This window comes from Aquila chrysaetos, chromosome 3 (assembly GCF_900496995.4).
Source record: "Aquila chrysaetos chrysaetos chromosome 3, bAquChr1.4, whole genome shotgun sequence".
In the NCBI taxonomy this organism is placed as follows: Eukaryota; Metazoa; Chordata; class Aves; order Accipitriformes; family Accipitridae; genus Aquila; species Aquila chrysaetos.
Genome location: NC_044006.1, coordinates 59,674,688 through 59,693,529, shown reverse-complemented (window position 1 = coordinate 59,693,529; position 18,842 = coordinate 59,674,688). Strand labels below are relative to the sequence as shown.

The following is an 18,842-nucleotide window of genomic DNA, read 5'->3' as shown; positions in this document are numbered from 1 at the left end:
TTTCTCTTTTACCTACACTGGGCCAATAGTTTTGCCTGTGTATAAGGTTTCAGGATTAAAGACTTTACACTTCTTGTTACTATTTTTACTTTCCCAAAACCCAGGATATTTGTCTGCGAAGCATTTAATCTGCCCAAGCTGAGTACTTCCCAGCCCAAATCCTTTGCACCTGACATCACAATTGTCTGCTTTGGAAAGGACAGCAATGTGACAGAAAGGCACAGGACACCAAATGCAGACTGTACAGCAACATTATCATAAAACAGATTTGCTTTCATGCACATATCTTGAGAAATTCTAAAAATTATGAGAAAACAGATGAAGAACTGTAATAGGTATGGTCAGTGTTTTCATAGGTACCAAAGGCCACTACACAACAATGACTTTTTTTGGATAGGAAGGCTAACATTTGTGCGTTTATCTGTTTACATAAATGCATATATTAGTCAGGTACCAGGTGACTTCCTCGGTGGACTCCAGAACAGCCTTTTGCTCACACAGGTGCCTACTTTCACATGCCAGTATGTCAATGACACACCACAACATAGACACACATCAATATGGTACCTCAGACAGGACCTTATGAAAATGCATCCCTATATGCCAGCAGTTAAGTGACTGGGGAGACACACAAAAGCAAATGCTAACAGCAGGCTGTGATTTTGGAAGATGACTGGGAACAAAACTTTTCAAAAAGCAAGTGACTAAGACCAGCAGCGATGCCTGATGAAAGAAGACAGGACAGACACACCCAGCCCCAGACTCAGCCTGCTGCAGGGGCCATCCACCACCACTGCGGCGTCCTGGGAACATGGGAGCAGCTAAGCTCTGGCCAGCCCCATCTCCAGTTGCTGTTTGGTTGCCAAAGCAATAATGCCAATCAATAAGGTCCATATAAACTCAGATGTAGGTACCAATACCAGGCAAAAGCAAGCTGACATGATACAGAGCAAATAACCAGCCCAGCTTGTAGCCATCCAGATTATCCAGGCTAATTATTTCATTCACATTCAGGGAATGAAATAGAGGTTTGCTGGGACAGCACACAGATACCACAGCCAGGAGAGACTCCAAGACACCCAGACGTTGAGAAAACAGGGCAGCAAAACAAGTAATGAGATGCTAACAGACACAAGGAGGGAGGAAGAGAGTGCCCAGTCAGTCCCCAGCCGGCAGACATGTTCTTACTGCAATTTAATACAGCGTGCGCGTCTTATTTTTCTGTCTTCATGTTGAAAGGTATTTTGAACGGTGATGAGAAGACTAGTGAATCTGACCTAATTCATTTCAAACCAAGAAATAGGTTACAGAATTTCCACTATTGTAAGTTTTAAAATAAGAAACTGGTTCAAGCTACAGTAACCTTTGGAACAAAAACAAGTACTAAAAGCCTGGGATAAATACGTTCTAACAAACTTCAATGCAGCATTTTTGACACTTAATAATGAAAACATTTATTTTTCCCAGCTAATCATCACAAAACCTTCCTGGAACTAAACTCAATTGGAAGTCTATCTGTTTTACCAATTCATAAATATGATGTTTTTTCCATCCCACATTCGATAATCTGGAAACAATTTTCTGCTTCAAAAGAGATTATGGCAACACAAAGCTGATCTTGTCCTTTGCCATGAAATCTAGGAAAATATGTTGTTAAGAGGGAGAGGGATGTTCCAGAGATAGGAGATGATGAAAAACGAATGAAATACTGGAATCAATTGCACAGAGCACATTATTTTTCATATGGTAAAAGCATTAAGAATGTGAAGAATCTACATGTGCTCTGGAGTTACTCCGTTAAAGACAAGGCAGGATTTTTCCTGTAATCGTTTCACTGTAATACCCAGACTCGTTATGGCCATCAGCACCAAACATTTCAAAAACAGGTGTCTGAAAGGAGGCGCCTTTTAGGCATTAAATAAAACGACCTGATTTTCGGAGAGCTGGCGGTCCGACTGAAGGCGGTGGGAGGCAGCGCGCTCCAGCGAGGGCAGGGAGGGACGCGGCTGGCACGGCGGCAGGGCCATGCCCTGGGCTGACATGGCTGGAGGGCTGGTGGCCCAGTCCCAACACCCGCCGCATGGCCCTGGAGGGGCAGGGACGGGCTCCGCAGCCACCCCCTTCCCCTCTGCCTTCCCTGTGAAGGGCTGGAGCAACCTCAGCTCCGGAGGGAGAAAACGAACGCTTTCTTCAGACTGTGCCAGGCTGGGGTCTGTCAGGGATGCTGGCACTGTCACGATGGTTGCGCATTTGTGGTTCTCAACATTATATTCTCTACCTCTCGCTGTGCTCCCTGCTGTGGAGAAGGAAGGTGGGGGGAACGGCCTGCCCCACCATCCCTTCCCGCACCGGGCAGGCCAGGGTCCCCACAGCACGGGGCAGGCCGGCACTCCAGTGACATGGGGCAGGCCAGGGCCCCCGCAGACAGGGCAGGCCGGGATGCGGAGCCCTAGAAGAGAGGGCCAGGCAGAACAAAATGCAGCGGTGCCCCTTTGCCGGAGGTGGCAGCATGAGAAGGCTGAACCCTGTCTCTGTTCCCAGATTAATTTCCCAGATAAATCTGCATCTCTCCACCACCCCGGAAGAGCAGGGCCCTCCCTGCAGCAGTTGGGAAAGAAATGGCTATTTTATCAGCCTGAGCACGGAAAGGCATTGTTTCTCATTGTTTTCCTGTGAATGCTGGGAGAGTCAGAGGTGGTGGCATGGTGGGGGCGGAAGGGAGGCGGCAAGGTCAGAAGCGACTCCCAGCTGTAGCAGGCCTCTCTGTCAGACCTGGCTTTGGCTTGTCACAGACCTTGGCCGGCAAACCAGGCACGGCCCGCTCACCAGCCCGGTTCTCCCCAGCAGCCTGGTCCACAGCCCCGGCCCTGGGTATGTCCAGGCACTGGGGCCCTGCCTTAGCATCTCGCTCCCTGAATTCAGCAACAGCAAAACAAGCCCTTGCTTCTCTGGGGACTGTGCACCGAGACATCAGATTTCAGCACCAGATTTCTTCCTTACAGCTTCACTGAGGTTTCATGTCATTCCCTCTACTGCAATTAACTGGAAGTAATCCCAAGCAAGGTACAGTGTATTGCTGAATTGGTACCCACTTCTCACAGCGATGCTATTTAAGCATGACTTGCGTGTTCCTTCCCTTTCCTGGGGAAATCTTTAATATTCACATCACTGAGAAGATACTTCGTACAGATGCAAACTAGAACTGGGCTGTGTAACTGTTCATTCATGTTCCTGTCCGACCCTAGGCTGTGCAGTGCATCATCCGTAACAGACGTACTCAAATACCAAGTCTGGCACCATAAACTATTTGGCACACTATCCTGGAGAAAGATTTTCAGTGACTTCATACTTTATAGTTAAACCCCGAGTGAAGTCTGTATAGTAATCAAAAAGAGGGTCAGAGACAGGGAAAAATACATTTCTTTCTGTATTACACTATGAGAGAAACAGTTCATTAGAAATTATTTTATCTCACTGGGAAAAGAAAGGAAACAGGAGTAGGTTGTCTTTCCCACTGGCTTCCCTAGAACCAAGTGAAAGTGGCACAGTCAGACTTTACCCCAAAGTTTCCCCAAAACACCAGAGTGGATATGCTGGAAGGGTGTGAAGCAAAGACCAGCAGAACTCTTCTCTACTCTGCTCTTCTCCCAAGGGAAAAATACACACAGGTCAATATTTCAATCTTTTAAGAATAAGGTTAAATGCAAACTTTCTATAGCTTGAAACTAAAGGGAAAAGGGAACCTCTGAAGCACTGCCAGCTACCATACTATTTTACAACTCTTATCCAAGAGCCTGCATCTCATCTTGCTACAAACAGTTCCTCCAACAGAAGGAAGCCAAAGTACAGCTTACCTTTCCTCCATCCTGTATTGGTCATTTGCATTCATCTTTTTCTGCCTGGTTATTCAACATCTTTCACAAAGGAAGATGCAATTTTGGCCCCATGGAAAGTGTCTGAGGGGGTATATCTGCAAAGTCCACCCTTCTTATACAATTTTCAGTGCATTGCTGATGGAGTCTGCCGCTGTCCATGGCTTTAGAGTATGACCATTTTCTCCTAATGCGTAGATAGTCCATCCATACTTTTAACATATCAAACAATAAAGTGGTTTTGTGATGGGAACAATATCCAATAACCTATACGTGGCCATTACACTTTAGTCTTGAACTGCAAGCCACAAGCTGTGAATCTGATCACATTTTTTGCTCAGTTCTACCATCATCTTTTCTCACTAATGTGGCATAAAAAGAAGGGGACGAAAGTTGTGTTCAGGCAGAAGACAACCACAGTACACTCCTGAAATGCTTTTAGAAGAAAAATGTTCTAAACAGCTATCTTGCTATTCTAAGGATTGTATTTTAGTGAGTAGCGGCATTTATTGTATACGTATTCAGCACTATCAAATAACCTAGAATTTTGCAACATGTGTGTTTTAAATGCAAAGAATGTAAGTTAAATGGCATTTAATTTAATGCACTTTTGGGTAAACTGCTTCTTTTCCAATTTATCAACATTTAAACATCTGCTTTGCCTATAGTGACTTCCAGAACCGTCCACCATAAGCTACATAAATGGGCCATCCAAAAATATGATAGCAAATCACTGTTTAAACAACTCATGCTCACTCACAAAAATTTACTCATTCTTCCTGTAAACCTCAGATTTAAGGCAGGATGACCCCTCGAAGATGAACTGCTGCAACCTGTTACAACTTCTAATATTTTTTTGTATATGAATACTAACATTTTTTTTTTAAATCTCCATGAATTTGTTTCTTGTCACTGTTGTAAAAGAGCTTTATATGGAACTCTTCTTGTAAATGAATTACTGTGAGATTTTATTCAATGTGAGTATTTATTCAATGCTTTACACTGCAGAAGTAGCTACCTTGAAAATACTCGAGGTAAAACAGATACAAGAAAGTATTACATGAAGCAATTAAATCCCGCTCAACTCTGGCTTAAATAACGGGCTTGATGAGACTGGCTTCCGCAATGCAAAACTAAAATGGGAAACTCCAAGAGATCGGAAATAACGGTTTTCATCTTTTGTAGACCCACATCTGCTGCAGTTAACATTCCAAAGGTAATGGATCCATTTTCTTCAATAAAACCAGGATACGGTCAATGAGAGGTCTGATGTGCTATAAGTACCTAACATATTCTGATAAAGTACATATATATCCCACTTCAGCCCCAGACTGGAAAAATTGAAGGAGAATTAACAGTGGAAGAGAGATTCAGTTTAACTTCTGGCATTGTCACTATCCATTTTAATCTTTTCTCTGACTTATGTTTAAACTATGCATTGTCCTGAGGTTGTGACAGTGCTACTTCAAGGTGATTTCCACAAAGAGATGGCACAAGCGATGTTTTCTTTGTTCTCAGCACACTTCACTAGGGACTGAAGGAACAACAGTGCTGAGATGATGAGTTTGATGCCTGCAGGGTCCTCAGCCCACTCCTGAATGAGTCAGGATGGGGAGTCTCTCTTGTCACAGTGAACAAATGCAAAAGACCTCCCTCAGTATCCCCAAGGCTAACAGATTCTCAATCTGCCCTTTTGCTGCTACCCTACACCTGCCACTGTCTGCATGCAGGCTGACGGAACACACCACCATTCGCTTTCTGTGGCCTGGTTTTTAGGCTTTTTGCACAGTCATCAGCAAGTGGATAATATGCATGACAGAGCAGCACACACCTCATTTTACCAGGCCTGGAAGACCTCATTTTACCATGCTTGGGAGAGGATGAATTCAGCCCCATCTCTCCAATCCCCAAATATTCTTACTCACAGAAGCAAGCCCAGCTGTGCTGCTTACGGGTATAAACTGTAAGACCTACACAACAAGGTAGGGTATACCTTTCTGCCATTATATGCGTCACTTTTCAGGTATTCATAACAACCTTGTAACAATTCAGACCCTGCTGAAGCAGGAGAAGAGCACCTCAGCCTGGATATCCTTAGTGTTCCTTGTTTAGTGCAATCTCAACAGTGTTTGCTTTCAAAGTTTATGAAATTATTACAAAGCTAAAATAAGGCTTAGAGCATTTTGTGTCTGTAGAACCCAAAACCAATTCTTAATATTGCAGTGGTTAGAAAGAACACCCATTTGCTCGGTATTGGTATTTACAATGATTTTTTTAAAAGTCACACTTTCTCAAGGTTAAAAAACCCACAATCCATAAGGGCAGCTTTCAGAATGATTTTTTTTTCAGTGCCATGTGACTAATACACACCATGCTGAATTTTAAGGTCATGTATTTATTTGGAAGTGTAATTATGCAAATGCTATTTTCATCACTGTGAATATATTCTGGGACCAGGACTAAAACTCCTGGTGCAAAGCTCCCCTTAAGGAGCTGCAGAACTATCTGTATAGTTGCTCCTTATATGTTCACAAATACACAACCTTGTGCACATCTGTGTAGCTGAGTGAACAGATGAGATACCCAGAGAGGAGAGAGAAAGTCGCACAGACTGTAAAGTTGTTGGTGTCCTCCCTTATTTTCAACCCTCTAAGATGAACCTTGTAAAATTTTCAATCTGAAAACTATCTCTTGGATTAGAATTGGCGAATGTAGTTCAAGTTATTTCCTAGTTGTAATAATGAAAGCTTGAAATGAAATTTCAAGTACCTGCATCTTTTTCTTGGAAATAAATAGATACAAATCAGGTTTCACTGACCCTAGATTGTAATATGCCCTAACTCATACCCTTGTGTCAACATAACTACCACACTATAAGCCTGTAATTTCTGTGGATGGCTGATTTTCTTTTGTCCTCCATTTTCTCCCTACCAATGGACCTCACAACACATTCTTTTTTCTGGCCAAGCGTCATCAGAGGCGACTAATTAATTGTTGAGCAAGTTGCTCAGGTGGAAGGGAAGTTTGGGGGCTATACGAAGCTCCATATCTCCCCAGTGGTTAAGGCAGTCAGCAGTTACCTTTGGCCTCTGTGAGCTCAGCATTTTCCAGCTATTCATCTTCACTTCCCTAAAGAGCTCTATAAAAGTTAACAGCACAAACAATACACTAGAGATTAGCGCAACTCATACAAATACACAGCAACTGACTGGCAGTGTAACGATTTTTCTCTCCTAGGGCAGGGTCTATGGCAGGAGAAGCCTTCACAGACCTTTGTGTAAATCTGGTCCTTAAAAAGACAGGAGAGATCATTGTCATCATTGTCAGCACACAAAAGTTAACAACAGTCAGGTCACCAACTATCTGTGATGCTGGAGAAATCATTGGGAACAGCATTTGTGTTTCAATTTCTTCCCTGGGACAGACTTGCTCTTCTCAGCAGTTTCCCCTCAAGGAACATTATTATAAACAACTGTCCTATTTTTATGCAAATTCATGTTTTACAGGAGATAAGACAGTAATGATAAATTCTTCCCATTTCCTAACACTAGATGAGAAAAACTCCACTCCATAAAGAACCAAAATTGTAATATCAGAGTGTCATTCTTAACAGGGGTGAAATATATTCCCTTATTAGCGGGAACAGAACATCATTTGTTCTTGTAACATGATCTGGTTGTCTGGAAAGAAAAATCCTACTTAATCATTTTATTTTATTATATTTTTTCCAATGACTGAAATTTACACAAATGAAAATAACTAGGGATTCATCATGGGTTGACAATACTTTCAGATTAATAACGGGTGGTGTCGCATCTCCTCTAAATTACTAACTACCTTGACAGACGGCTAATAAACACTGCAGCCCAGTGCAGCGGCCTCCTGCACATTACATTGTCCCCTGGGTGTTACAAGATGTGCAGATTAGGAACGTTTCTCATTTGCATGAATTAAGCCCCGGCCCTGCCTTACCTTGTCTCCTTGTCCTTGGGCATCGCAGGTGACCCATAGCCAAAAGCCTGCTTGTCGACTGGAGACGGCACTGCCTCAGCCATGCCTGGGAGGCCAAGGGCGCTCCGTGCTTTCGCGTCCACGAACACAGGCGGTCCCGGCTCCTTTTTGAAGGACTGGCGGCTGGGGGAAGACCTGTCAGGCTGGATGGTGTGGGGGGGAATGTGAGCGCTATGGTGAGGATGAATATCGATCATTCTCATGTCAGCCACCCTGTGGGGTGAGGCAGGAGGTGTTTTAGAGCCAAGAGTGGGCAAATGGCTCTCCGGGTACTTCCGCGACTTTTGTCTGTACAAGGACTGCTCCAGCATTTCAGGCTGCATAGAGGGGTTGCAGTAAGTGCTTGATGATCTCATGGCACTGCGATGGTAGGCTACAATGTGATCGGGGACATCGAGGGGGTGTCCAGAGTGGGGTGCAGCCACACTCATCCTCCCCTCGTGAAACAAGTAGGGGTCACCGTACAGACCTTCATTTCGGATCAGGGCAAGGTTTTTGTTACTCATGTCCTCATCTGGCTTCACGTCCCGTCTCTCCAAAATGGCGCTTGGGCTGGGCGATATCGAGCGTGAGGCTGGCACGCTGGAGAGCCGGTCCCTGGGGATGGTGGCGTTGCCTGGCACACCCATGGGCCGGCCCCCGCCGTAGGGAATCCTGGACGGAGAGGGAGGCATGGAGTGGGGCACCGGGGTGGAGGGTGGGGAGCTAGGCATCGCATGAGGAGGGTGTGTGGCAGATCCCGGGCGGGAAGCACTTGGGCCATCTCGGCCCGCATAAGCAACTTCCCTCTGCATCTGGAAAGAAAAGGAAAAACATGTAAGATATAAAATTACTGAATGAGCAAAACCTGATGTGGGTTGTGACAACCTTGACGTCTACAGAAAAAAAAGGGAAAAAACCCAAACCCTCAAGACCAAATAATTTGTCATCTGCATAAATAAAACACTTTGGGATCTCAGTGCCTAAAGAAAATAACAACTATAAACAGCAATAAAATGGGCTGCATGTTAAAGGAACATGAGAGTTCTGAAAATGCTTTTGCTTACACAAATACCACCTTACCCTAATCTGATATTCACAGCTACTGAAGCTGAAATTAGGGATTTCAGTGCCAGGTGTTCTAAGTACATCTAGCCAGTGACAGACTTAAACAGTTTATTGATCAGACACGCAGACTACAGTTCACTGATTCCAAACCAGGAACAAAATGCTGGTGCTCTGGCATCACAAACAGACCTAAAGTCCTTAGACAAGAAAAATAAATACTACAACTAATTGGTCATTTGCTTCAGCGCAGGATTTAGCCTTTGCTAATAACTTGATGTGCTTTTTATTACACAAAGGATACACAAAGCACAGGAGAACAACACACACAAGAATTTATTGACTGTAACACAGTCAAGTTGCATGAAAAGATTTTGACCCTATAAAACATGTGCCACAGGTTTCCTTCATTGCAAAGCAGTGCTTCAGACAGTTTGTGGAGCACGCACTCAGAAAGTCACCAAACATTTTATCATAGTTTTGTAAGCAGCAGCAATAACTGCCAGCAGTAAGGAATGAGCAAGCAAGGAAAAGAGAGGGAAAATTTCCATACCAACATGTTAGTGCTTTGTTAACAGAGGCCTTGGCAAAATCTGCAATGGATACATGTGCTTCTGAGACTGTAGCATCTCACTCTGCCCAGCAATGACCTCTCTAGATGGCTGAACATTGTCAATGACAGAGACGGGATAAATTCTCCCTCTAGCAAGCATCATGTGCCTGCTCTGGTGCCATTAGGGTAAGGTGGATAAACAGGGAGATGAAAGAGTCAGCTGGGTTCCACCAACTACATACGGAAAATAATTACAGCTTCTAAAATTTGTGTTGGCAATTTCAGCTTCCCTCTCCATCACTTCCAAGAGATTGTAGAAAACTGAGCATCACCAAGCCTGACTACATGTTCCTAAAGTTACAGAGCATACACTAATGTGCAGTGGAAGTTGCAGATCTGAAATCTTCACCGTCTTTCTCCCCTCTCACTCCTTGCTTTGACAATGTGACTGGATTCATTGCAGTTACAGTGATCCATGGCTGATGAGGCAAGAAATTATATTCTATTCCTGCCCCACCACAGGTTTTTCCACTGGTAAGGAAATTGAAATGGCGGTATATAAACAATAGCTGTTCTCATCACGGCTGGCTCCGCACTTGGGAATTACAAATGACATTCCCCAGGGCCAGAGATCAAAAGTCTGGAGTATCAGGTATCAGAAAGAAGAAAGGAGATAACCTAATTGTGGCAGCAGCAATAATAAATAAGTGTGTAACAGCAAGAAGGAGCGCGCTAGGATGGGCCATAAATTAGCCAGACAAAAGTCATCAAGCCAAAGGGGAACATGGGATAATTTTTTTCATTTGCACAGAGAATTACTGTAGTTTGGAATTTAAAGTAAAATATAACTAAACAGTATTAATAAAATTATCAGTGGGCATTCAACATAGTTTTCTATTGGCTTGAAGAAACACTGCAACAGACTGAGCTGTATTGTGCATTCAGACTCTGGACGTGGGCCAGCAGAACAAAAAGACTCCTACTGACTTTGGGATCAGGCCTCCAGGGATAGCTGCAGATGTTTTGCACTGAGAGAAGAGCCTGGAGAAAGAAAATCCTTCTTGGTTTCTACTGTACAAGCGATACCATGCCCTGTTCAGTTGCTTCAGCTAGAGCTACAATAGATGCAATAGTATCTGGCACAGAAACCATAGACAGTGGGATAGGCTGGGTTGCAGTGAGAGGAAAATTCCAATGTTACCTTGCAGAGAGGGGAAAATTTCCATGGGAAGCTTTGAAAGCAACAGGTTTAATTTCCCCTAACTTCTGGACTTCATATTCCTGTGTGTGCTCATTCATTTCTCGTAAGTCAAAGAAATCTGTCAAAGAAAAATTCCTATTTTCCACCTTAAGATATTGCCATACTTTAAGATGGAACTGAGTTCAAATATGGGGCTGAGCTATTGCTCAAAACCCTGTGTCTGAGTACTGACATATATAATGCTATTTACTTTTGCTTTAAAACAGCACTTGGAGTGCACAGCCTGAATCAAGACCCCATTGGGCTGGGCAGGGCACAAACGCCTGGGCAGACAACCCCTTCCTGAATAGTTCACTTTCTATTTTAAGCCATGACTCAGCCCCTGGGTGGAGCGCACAGAAGGGGAGAGCAGTCGGAGCCAGAGTCCAGGGTGCCCAGGGCAGGTGCACCGGGGCATATGGGCCGGGCAGGGACATGAGCTGGTGATCGGGAGCCAGGCAGCCTTACTGGCTGGATTACAGTGTCTTCTGCCACGTGGTCGATATTGTCTCTCTTTCCACTTTTCTCTCTTCTCCAAAATCTCCAGATTCTTTGCTAATGGCAACTTTAAAAATGTGAATGATGGTCTGTTCTTGCTTCTCATCTATACATCTTTTGTGTGATATTCAAGGCACACTACTCTCTCTCATATATACCCCACTTTCTGTGCTGTTTTTCTTCTTCTGTCCTCCACCACAAAACCCCCATGTTGCTCTATGAAAACATGTACTCAAATGTGCAGGCTGTCTTGAGCCACTTTCTTGGACTTCAACTGCATGGCTCAGAGACAAAGAAAGAGGATATTGTCCTTATCTGAGCCTCTAAGTACTAGGTGGTAGCACAGCCAATTGCTTTGAGGGCAAAAGGAAGAAGGTTTTTTAGTGCAAGCATAGGATCATGTGCATTTCGACTGCAGCCATGTAATACGGTTGCCTGAGGGTGTGGTTTCTTCAGCACGTATCTCTTCCTTGTTCTTACTGCCCGTAGACTGTAATCCTTGAAATAAAAACTTGTTTTGTCAAACCTTAGGTTAAAATATGGCAAACAGCTAGCAACAATTTCTGTATACAACATTTGAGGGGGAAAGGCATCACTAAGAATCTTTCACTTTCTGTAGCAAAAAAGATCACACCACGTTTAAAAATCTCCTATGGAGGTTGTTGGTCAGTCTAACAGCACTTAAGTCTGTAAGATACAGATTTGGAGTTTTTTTAAAACAGAGCAATAGAGACACTGAAGAGTGTCTTTGTATACTGAAGAGTGAACATAATATAAAACCAGTTATGTTCTTTATTTCAAAACTAGTTGGCATACTCAGTAACGCTGCATTTTGAATATGACTATATGCAGAAAGGTAGCAAACCAGCTATCCATCCACCCAAATGGATGACCTTATAAAGAGTCTTGCTCCTGGTAGCTCACATAAAGGATGGGCAGACCCAGAGTCTCTGCACACAGCAGAATACAAAGCTTGTGGCAGCTCCTGGCCTCTCAAATAGCACGACTCCCCTGAAAGGACAGAGTTGTGGTATCATAAGCCTTATGGATAGCAAAGAGCAACCTGCTATTCAGTGGTTCAACAGCTGGTGATTTCTGCAGTACAATCCAGTCTGTCTTATTGTCCACCAGGACCAATACAACACCGTGCTGATCTTTATTCTAAATTTGTTAGGGCTGTCCTGCCTCATAGGTCACTCTCATGGTCTGTCCCAACATGAGCATCTCACAATGAAGAAACTATCCTTCTTTCTGTCTCTCCAGCTGCCTCAACATATCATTTGCACCTGTGGCACGCACCAGACAGGGCACGGGAGCCATGCCTGTACACACACCAGGGCAATGCCAGCTAGTAGTAAGCACTAAGCCTACCACTAATTCATCAGCACCGCACCAACCCTTCACCTCACCACGCAGCTGGATATCGGAGGTGCAGCCTGACTCACTGCCATTATCTGCTAACATCTCATAGCAAAACACAGGCAAAGGGAAAAGCAGGCCAGAGTTTCTGACCTGGCAGCCCTTCCCATTGCTCTCCCAGGCCTCGTCTACACCAACAGAGAACACGGCAACTGGCTTTGCCCCAAGGATTTCAGCCTGCCAAAATACCTACATGGAGCATGTTCCCTAGATGGAGCTTATCCATACACCCTCTCGGAGACACCCTGGAGTTCTCAGCAGACTCCATTAATCACCTCTCAGGCATGTGATGCTATTACTTTTGTTACTCTCCCGTTGACATCCTGCGTCTCCCTGAAGAAACTGCACCTATGCTCCTCAAGCTGGCTCACCCAACAGTAAACAGAGGACACCTGCAAAGAATTTTATCGAGAGCTTGGAGACTCTTTGATGAAAAAGGCACAGAAACACTAAGTACTGATACAATACTGATAGATTCATCTGTCTGTAAAGAGACCTTTTATGGAAATTGCTCACCAGAAGAAAATCCTCTAAAAAGTGAGGCAATCCTTCACTTTTCTATCAGGAAAGACTTAATTAAAGAACCTCAAATCCAACAACAATACAATCCATTAGTTTGTTCTTTCCTCATAAAAATAAATCGACAGCTTTACTGTACTAGTTGTGCAAAAACCTCAGATTAATCAGTAGTTGCACTGTATGATACCACTTCTGTCATGACTGATACCTCATTCAGGTTGGGTTTGGACAGCTAAAAGCACAAATCTGCTTTTGCAAAAAACTTATCATATATGGTTTTAATATTTCTAAAATAATATACTTTCCAATAAGAAATAGTGCACTTGAAAATTACAGAATTGCTAAACAGTCTGAAAACAAAATTTTTTAAGTATCTCCACCATGACTATCTGTCTGAAGCCAAATCCTTACGCTATCAGACATCACTGAGACGTTGTCACATTTGTCTATTATTGCCTTCTCATAGTATGCCTTTTAATTCCTATAAATTTCCCTGTTCTAGTGGGTCATTACAGAAAAAAAACCAGGCTGGCTGCAGCTGCAGGCTCCTCCAGCTGCCCAGTGCCATACTTGAAAACTGCAAACACATTAGCATAATTTTTAGCTTTTTCTGGTCAGGAACTTTCCAATGAAAAATACTTTCAGTAGACAATGCTAATCCAAAAGCGCTGAAACATTTGGTAAAAACATCAGTAAAGACAAAAGTTGGGAGAAAAAACACCCAGTAGATTTCAGTCAAACACTGACATTATTTCTTATCAGATGCCCCTGGAGTGCTTTAGAGCTTTGGCTTTCCAGATTCATAGACCTGGGGCAACTTGGTCAGAGTCTGCCCTGGGATAGGGACCCTAGCTCTTCCATGGTCTCTTCAGCAGAGTGGGTACTTGGTAGTTTGGGGGTGATCTTCTAGACCAAGTAGTAAGACATGCCAGGGGTTTCAATGTCCATCGCTCCTCAGCAGTGCTTCCAGACTAGAAGTTTATTTGGCAATTTTGGCTAAGAACTGACCCCTGATGCCCAAGAGAGAGTTCAGACCATGAAACAGCTAACCTAGGCTAAGTTGGAGACCTGGCCTCAGCTGAGTCTGGCCCCACCGTACAAGGCTGTAGGAGCTGCCAGGGTTCACAATTGTTTTTCATTATGGGAACCACATGCTGGTAAAATAAAACTGATTTCAAATGTTCAAACTTCCCATGAATGGGGAACTCCAAGGCCCAGCTAGCAGTTCTTAACACGTCCCACATATTTCCATTGTTTTTTCCTGGATAATTTTCCAGACAAGGAGTTGCAGAACCCACTGAGAAATCTCAGCATTTATTATAATTAACTTCCCATTCTTAGCATGCATCTAGGTTTCAGTTCTTTATCTCCTTTTGCACAGTTTTGGTATATGCCCAGCTGTAAAATCTCTGCATTATAGTGAAAGAAGAGTTGAGCTAAAAACTCAGTTGAGCTAAAAACTCAGAACATCTATGAAACTGTAATTTTCTGGTTCTAGTGATTGATTACACCAGAACAGAATATTGAATTGGACATATATGGATATGGCAAGCGAATCACTGGGGTTTTCTTCTTCCATTTATGTTCTTAATTCTATGGTTTTTCTTTCCCTCGCTCAATAACACTGCAATGAGACAATATAAGAGGTTCCTTAGGATGAGCCTGTGATGGGAAGTGATGGTGAATCCACCCAGCCCTCCAGTTTCTATGTTCATAGACTTTTTTTTGCCGGGCTCAGCTGGCTAGAAGCTGACATGAACAAAATAGGAGAAACAGAAGATGATGTTCACTATCCTAGGAGGTGGAATTAAGACCACATAAACATGACCTTCCAGAAAGGAGGCATCCTGAGTGAATCTTAATCAGGTCGCCATACTACTCAATATCACTGCGATGTCCAGTCTCCATATCTTTCTGCCAGTTATGCAGGTGTACACAAAGGTCATGGCATAAGCACTGTTTCGTCCTCAAGAGCAGAGTTTTTAGGATGCCATATTATAACTGCCCATACACTGGCTTGAAGCTGAGCCACAGTATCACTTCCCTTTCCATGCCATAGAGCATCAAACACATTCTTAACATTATTGTCCCTTATTTTATACCTATATCTTTAACACACACTTGTGCATGAATGCAGTCCTTACAGCAATCCAAATGTTTTACCTCAAGGTATTTTACATGTCTCAGTATGTCCTTTTATATCCCTGACTACAAATAAACTTAATTCATACCATATCCTAAAGCTCCCATGGGGAGAACAAAGAATACCTAGTTCACTTTTTACTGAATGTAAAACAGATCCATAAAATTCTAAGCTAACCACAAAACAAATTTAATGGTAATATCAAAAATAATGTTTGATTGCTTCACCTTGCTTTTAAGTCAATGTGCATGCTGAAGATGGATTATGCAAACAAGCAGAGAGGAGAGTTTCAGACCAAATCCTACACAGTCTGCTCTTTCAGGCATAATTTCTTCAGCTATCCTGATGCTACTCTGGGTATTTGTTTCTACAATTAAACACAGTAGCACTCTTATTACACTTTTAGACAATATTGTTATCTACAGACAAATAAAACAAACTTTGATAAGATTTTTGCTTTGAAATAATGAAAGCCACTTACTGTTATTTAAGGAAATCACTTGTATGGCTACAGCAGTGAGATGAACATTTGGTTCCACTTCTTCTAATAAAGCACTTTTTCTTTTCAGCGTTGAATCTAAATCCTCAGTCTACAGTATAATATTTTGTATATCCGTGCCTTCTGGGAAAAGGTTTTGAAACAGTAAAAATGTTCCTTGTTCCCCCTGCTCACAACAGGGGCAGGCCATCTTGCTTTACCCGGTCATCTAAGTAACGCTGCTTCAATAGACTGAAGTACTTTTCCACATGACAAGCCTGCAATTTCTCCTCCCCTTCGAAATTAGTCACTAAATAACCTCCTTGGCATGTCACCCAGTCACAAACTGTGCAACACTATGTGATTCAATCGCTCAACCATTTTTTAATGTGTGCCTATAAGATGTATAGAAAGACACTAACATTATGGGAAGAAGCACAAGAGAGACTCACAAAGGGGAAAGCCATAAATAAAATAGTGAGTAACCTCCGTTTAGGTAAGACTGCGTTTCAAAGGCAACAATATAAACACATACACATTAATTCTGCAATAGGTGAAGACCTCCAATTATTTAGCAAACCCAGTACATACAATTCTAGAAAAAAATACAGCACTTATAAACCTTAGAAGCTTTTCACATACTCAGATTGGTAGTGACATTTGGTAGAAGGAAGTGCAAGCCCCTCCCGTAGAGGAGGCTGTCTACTCATTAACCACGCACCTGAGCTGCTTGGCTAACCTGAACTTTGGGGCTCCCATAAATCAATCTCATTGTTATCTCTGCAGCACACCACACTAGCCATTATGATTAGGTTTGGTTTTTTTTAAAAAGGGCACAATAGAGAAAGCAAATGTCAAAAACAACTTAGAACAGAAAGGATGCTTCCTTCCCTTCCATCCCCTCACCCCAAAAGACCACAGAATATAGAAAATGTCTACTTAAAAATACAGTATTTACAGTCTAAAAGAGATGGCACTTAAATATCATAGAGGAAAATCTCATGACGCGAGCACTTCCCAGTCCTGCAGTTATCTTCTGGTTTGGGGGGGTTAGTTTTTTTGCTGTGGGTTTGCGGTTTTTTTTGCTTGTTTTTGTTTTATGCAAGTAAAAAATTGCCTGTATTATCATGACTGGCATTCAAATGAATCAAAATACAATTTAAGCACATGACCGTGAGCTAATATAGCTGTAAAGAACAAGTCATAATGGGACCTCACTGGAGTAACATTTCTGTTTCACAGTACTGCTCTCAGTCTCTCAGCTATTAGTGAGGGAGGCATCATTCATTTCCGCTACAAAAGGACAATCTGACACAAAGCATTTAAGTAACAGGACAAAGATCAGAGCACATCTGGTAGCGAAAACTAAAAATCCAGGTGTGCCACCCCTTACTACACCCAGCCCAACAGCAGAGAAGCCCTCCAGCTTTGTAGACTGATTTGTAATGTACATCGTAAATTTATATGCCATTATTGGTCTTGACCAGAACTTCACAAAATTGATATGTAGTATAATATAAACAGTCTTTTCAGAAATGTAAAAAATACTCATTTTGTCTTCAATATTTAGTTTTCAGTTTCACTGTAATATACTTTAAAATATTATTTTTATTAAATATTTGCACTAGAACTATGATAAAGTATTATTATGGCACAGAAACAATGTTAAACCTATTTATTTTTATTTCAAATTTAATCAGTCAAGGCTTGTTTCTTGCAGTATAGGAGTAAAGGAGTATTTACCATTGAAGCATCTGGTTTATATTTGGCAGGTTTAACTAACCAGTCAAGCATCCCCTTTTAATGAATGGATGTATATACTTGACCTAGTTAAAAAGCTGCTTAGGTTTGCTGACCAACCAGACTCAAAACCATCAAGAGTAAAAAGTACAAGCAAATTATCCTAGTATACTTTTATGTCACACATGCTTTCCAACAGTTGCAGGGTATATTCTTCAACCCATGTTTGTTCCTTACAGGCTAACAAACCTGCAGTGAGAAATCACATTATTATGCTAATATGCAGGATAAAAAAGACCACTATATTTCACTGCAGTTTCTCTGCAATGAATTGCAAGCTGGTAGGATGCACATTTTCAGTAATTGGACTCTAGCATGATAAAGTATATCCCAGAACATCAGACATACTATAACTAGTTCTCCATACATCTGGCACTATATGCAAGAGTCTTCAAGTACATCTGATGCATACGAAAAGTTGTTCATGAGAGGAATGAATCTTCTTTTAATTTTAAAATACATCAGGCACAACATCATAAATATTGCACAGATATATCATTACCAAGGCTGTAATTTAATCTGTAGGTTCTAACAATGCATACAAACCATTCAAGCATCACTTTCCATTTCAATTACTTATCAGAGCCCTCAAGCCTTGTCTAACTTGCCATGTATTATCCCATGTCTAATTACTTGCCATATACTTGTTTATAACGTACTGTACAGAACAAGAGTTCCTTTTCAGTTTAAACCCCTGTGTAAACAAGGGGCATGCCCCTAAGAGACACAACACCCTATGCTTCACTGAGATCAAGCCTGGAAGTTTAGGTTAGCTTATTACTTTAAAATCAGTGTTAATGTCTATGTTTATGATAAGCCCAAGTTACCACTGAGCTAAATCGCCAGTCACCCTACTTTCTTCTACGTTATTAACAATGTTGGTCTGTTGGACCTTTCCATCCATTTGCCCATCACATTAATTTATTTTCTGTTTGCTTTCCTCATTTTTAAGCAGAAAAAATGTTAGAGACACAACATGAGTAAAACACACAATTATAAAGCCAGAGAATATTTTGAAGTCTACTGTGGGGTATACACATGTGGCATAGATGTAACTTATTGCTTGACTGCTGATCAAAGTTCTTTCTGTTCCTGATAACAGCTCTTTTGGTTCCTATTCCCTTAATAATACTTTCATGGATGGAAATAATTAAGCAGTTAATGCCTTGTACTGCTGTAAACAACCATTTCCTTGACAGAAAACAGGGAAGCACTTACAGGATGGATTGCTTGTCACTAACTCAGGACTTGTTTTCATTCTCAGC

At 42.2% G+C, this 18,842-nt stretch overlaps 1 protein-coding gene across 1 annotated transcript in view; it reads right to left on the bottom strand.

Moving 5' to 3' along the window:
• KIAA1217 (KIAA1217 ortholog) overlaps nt 1-18,842 on the bottom strand; it is a 187,883-nt gene that overhangs the window by 46,831 nt on the left and 122,210 nt on the right. Inside the window, 1 exon segment of the mRNA XM_030008522.2 lies at nt 7,845-8,677. Coding sequence (XP_029864382.1) covers nt 7,845-8,677 — 833 coding nt within the window.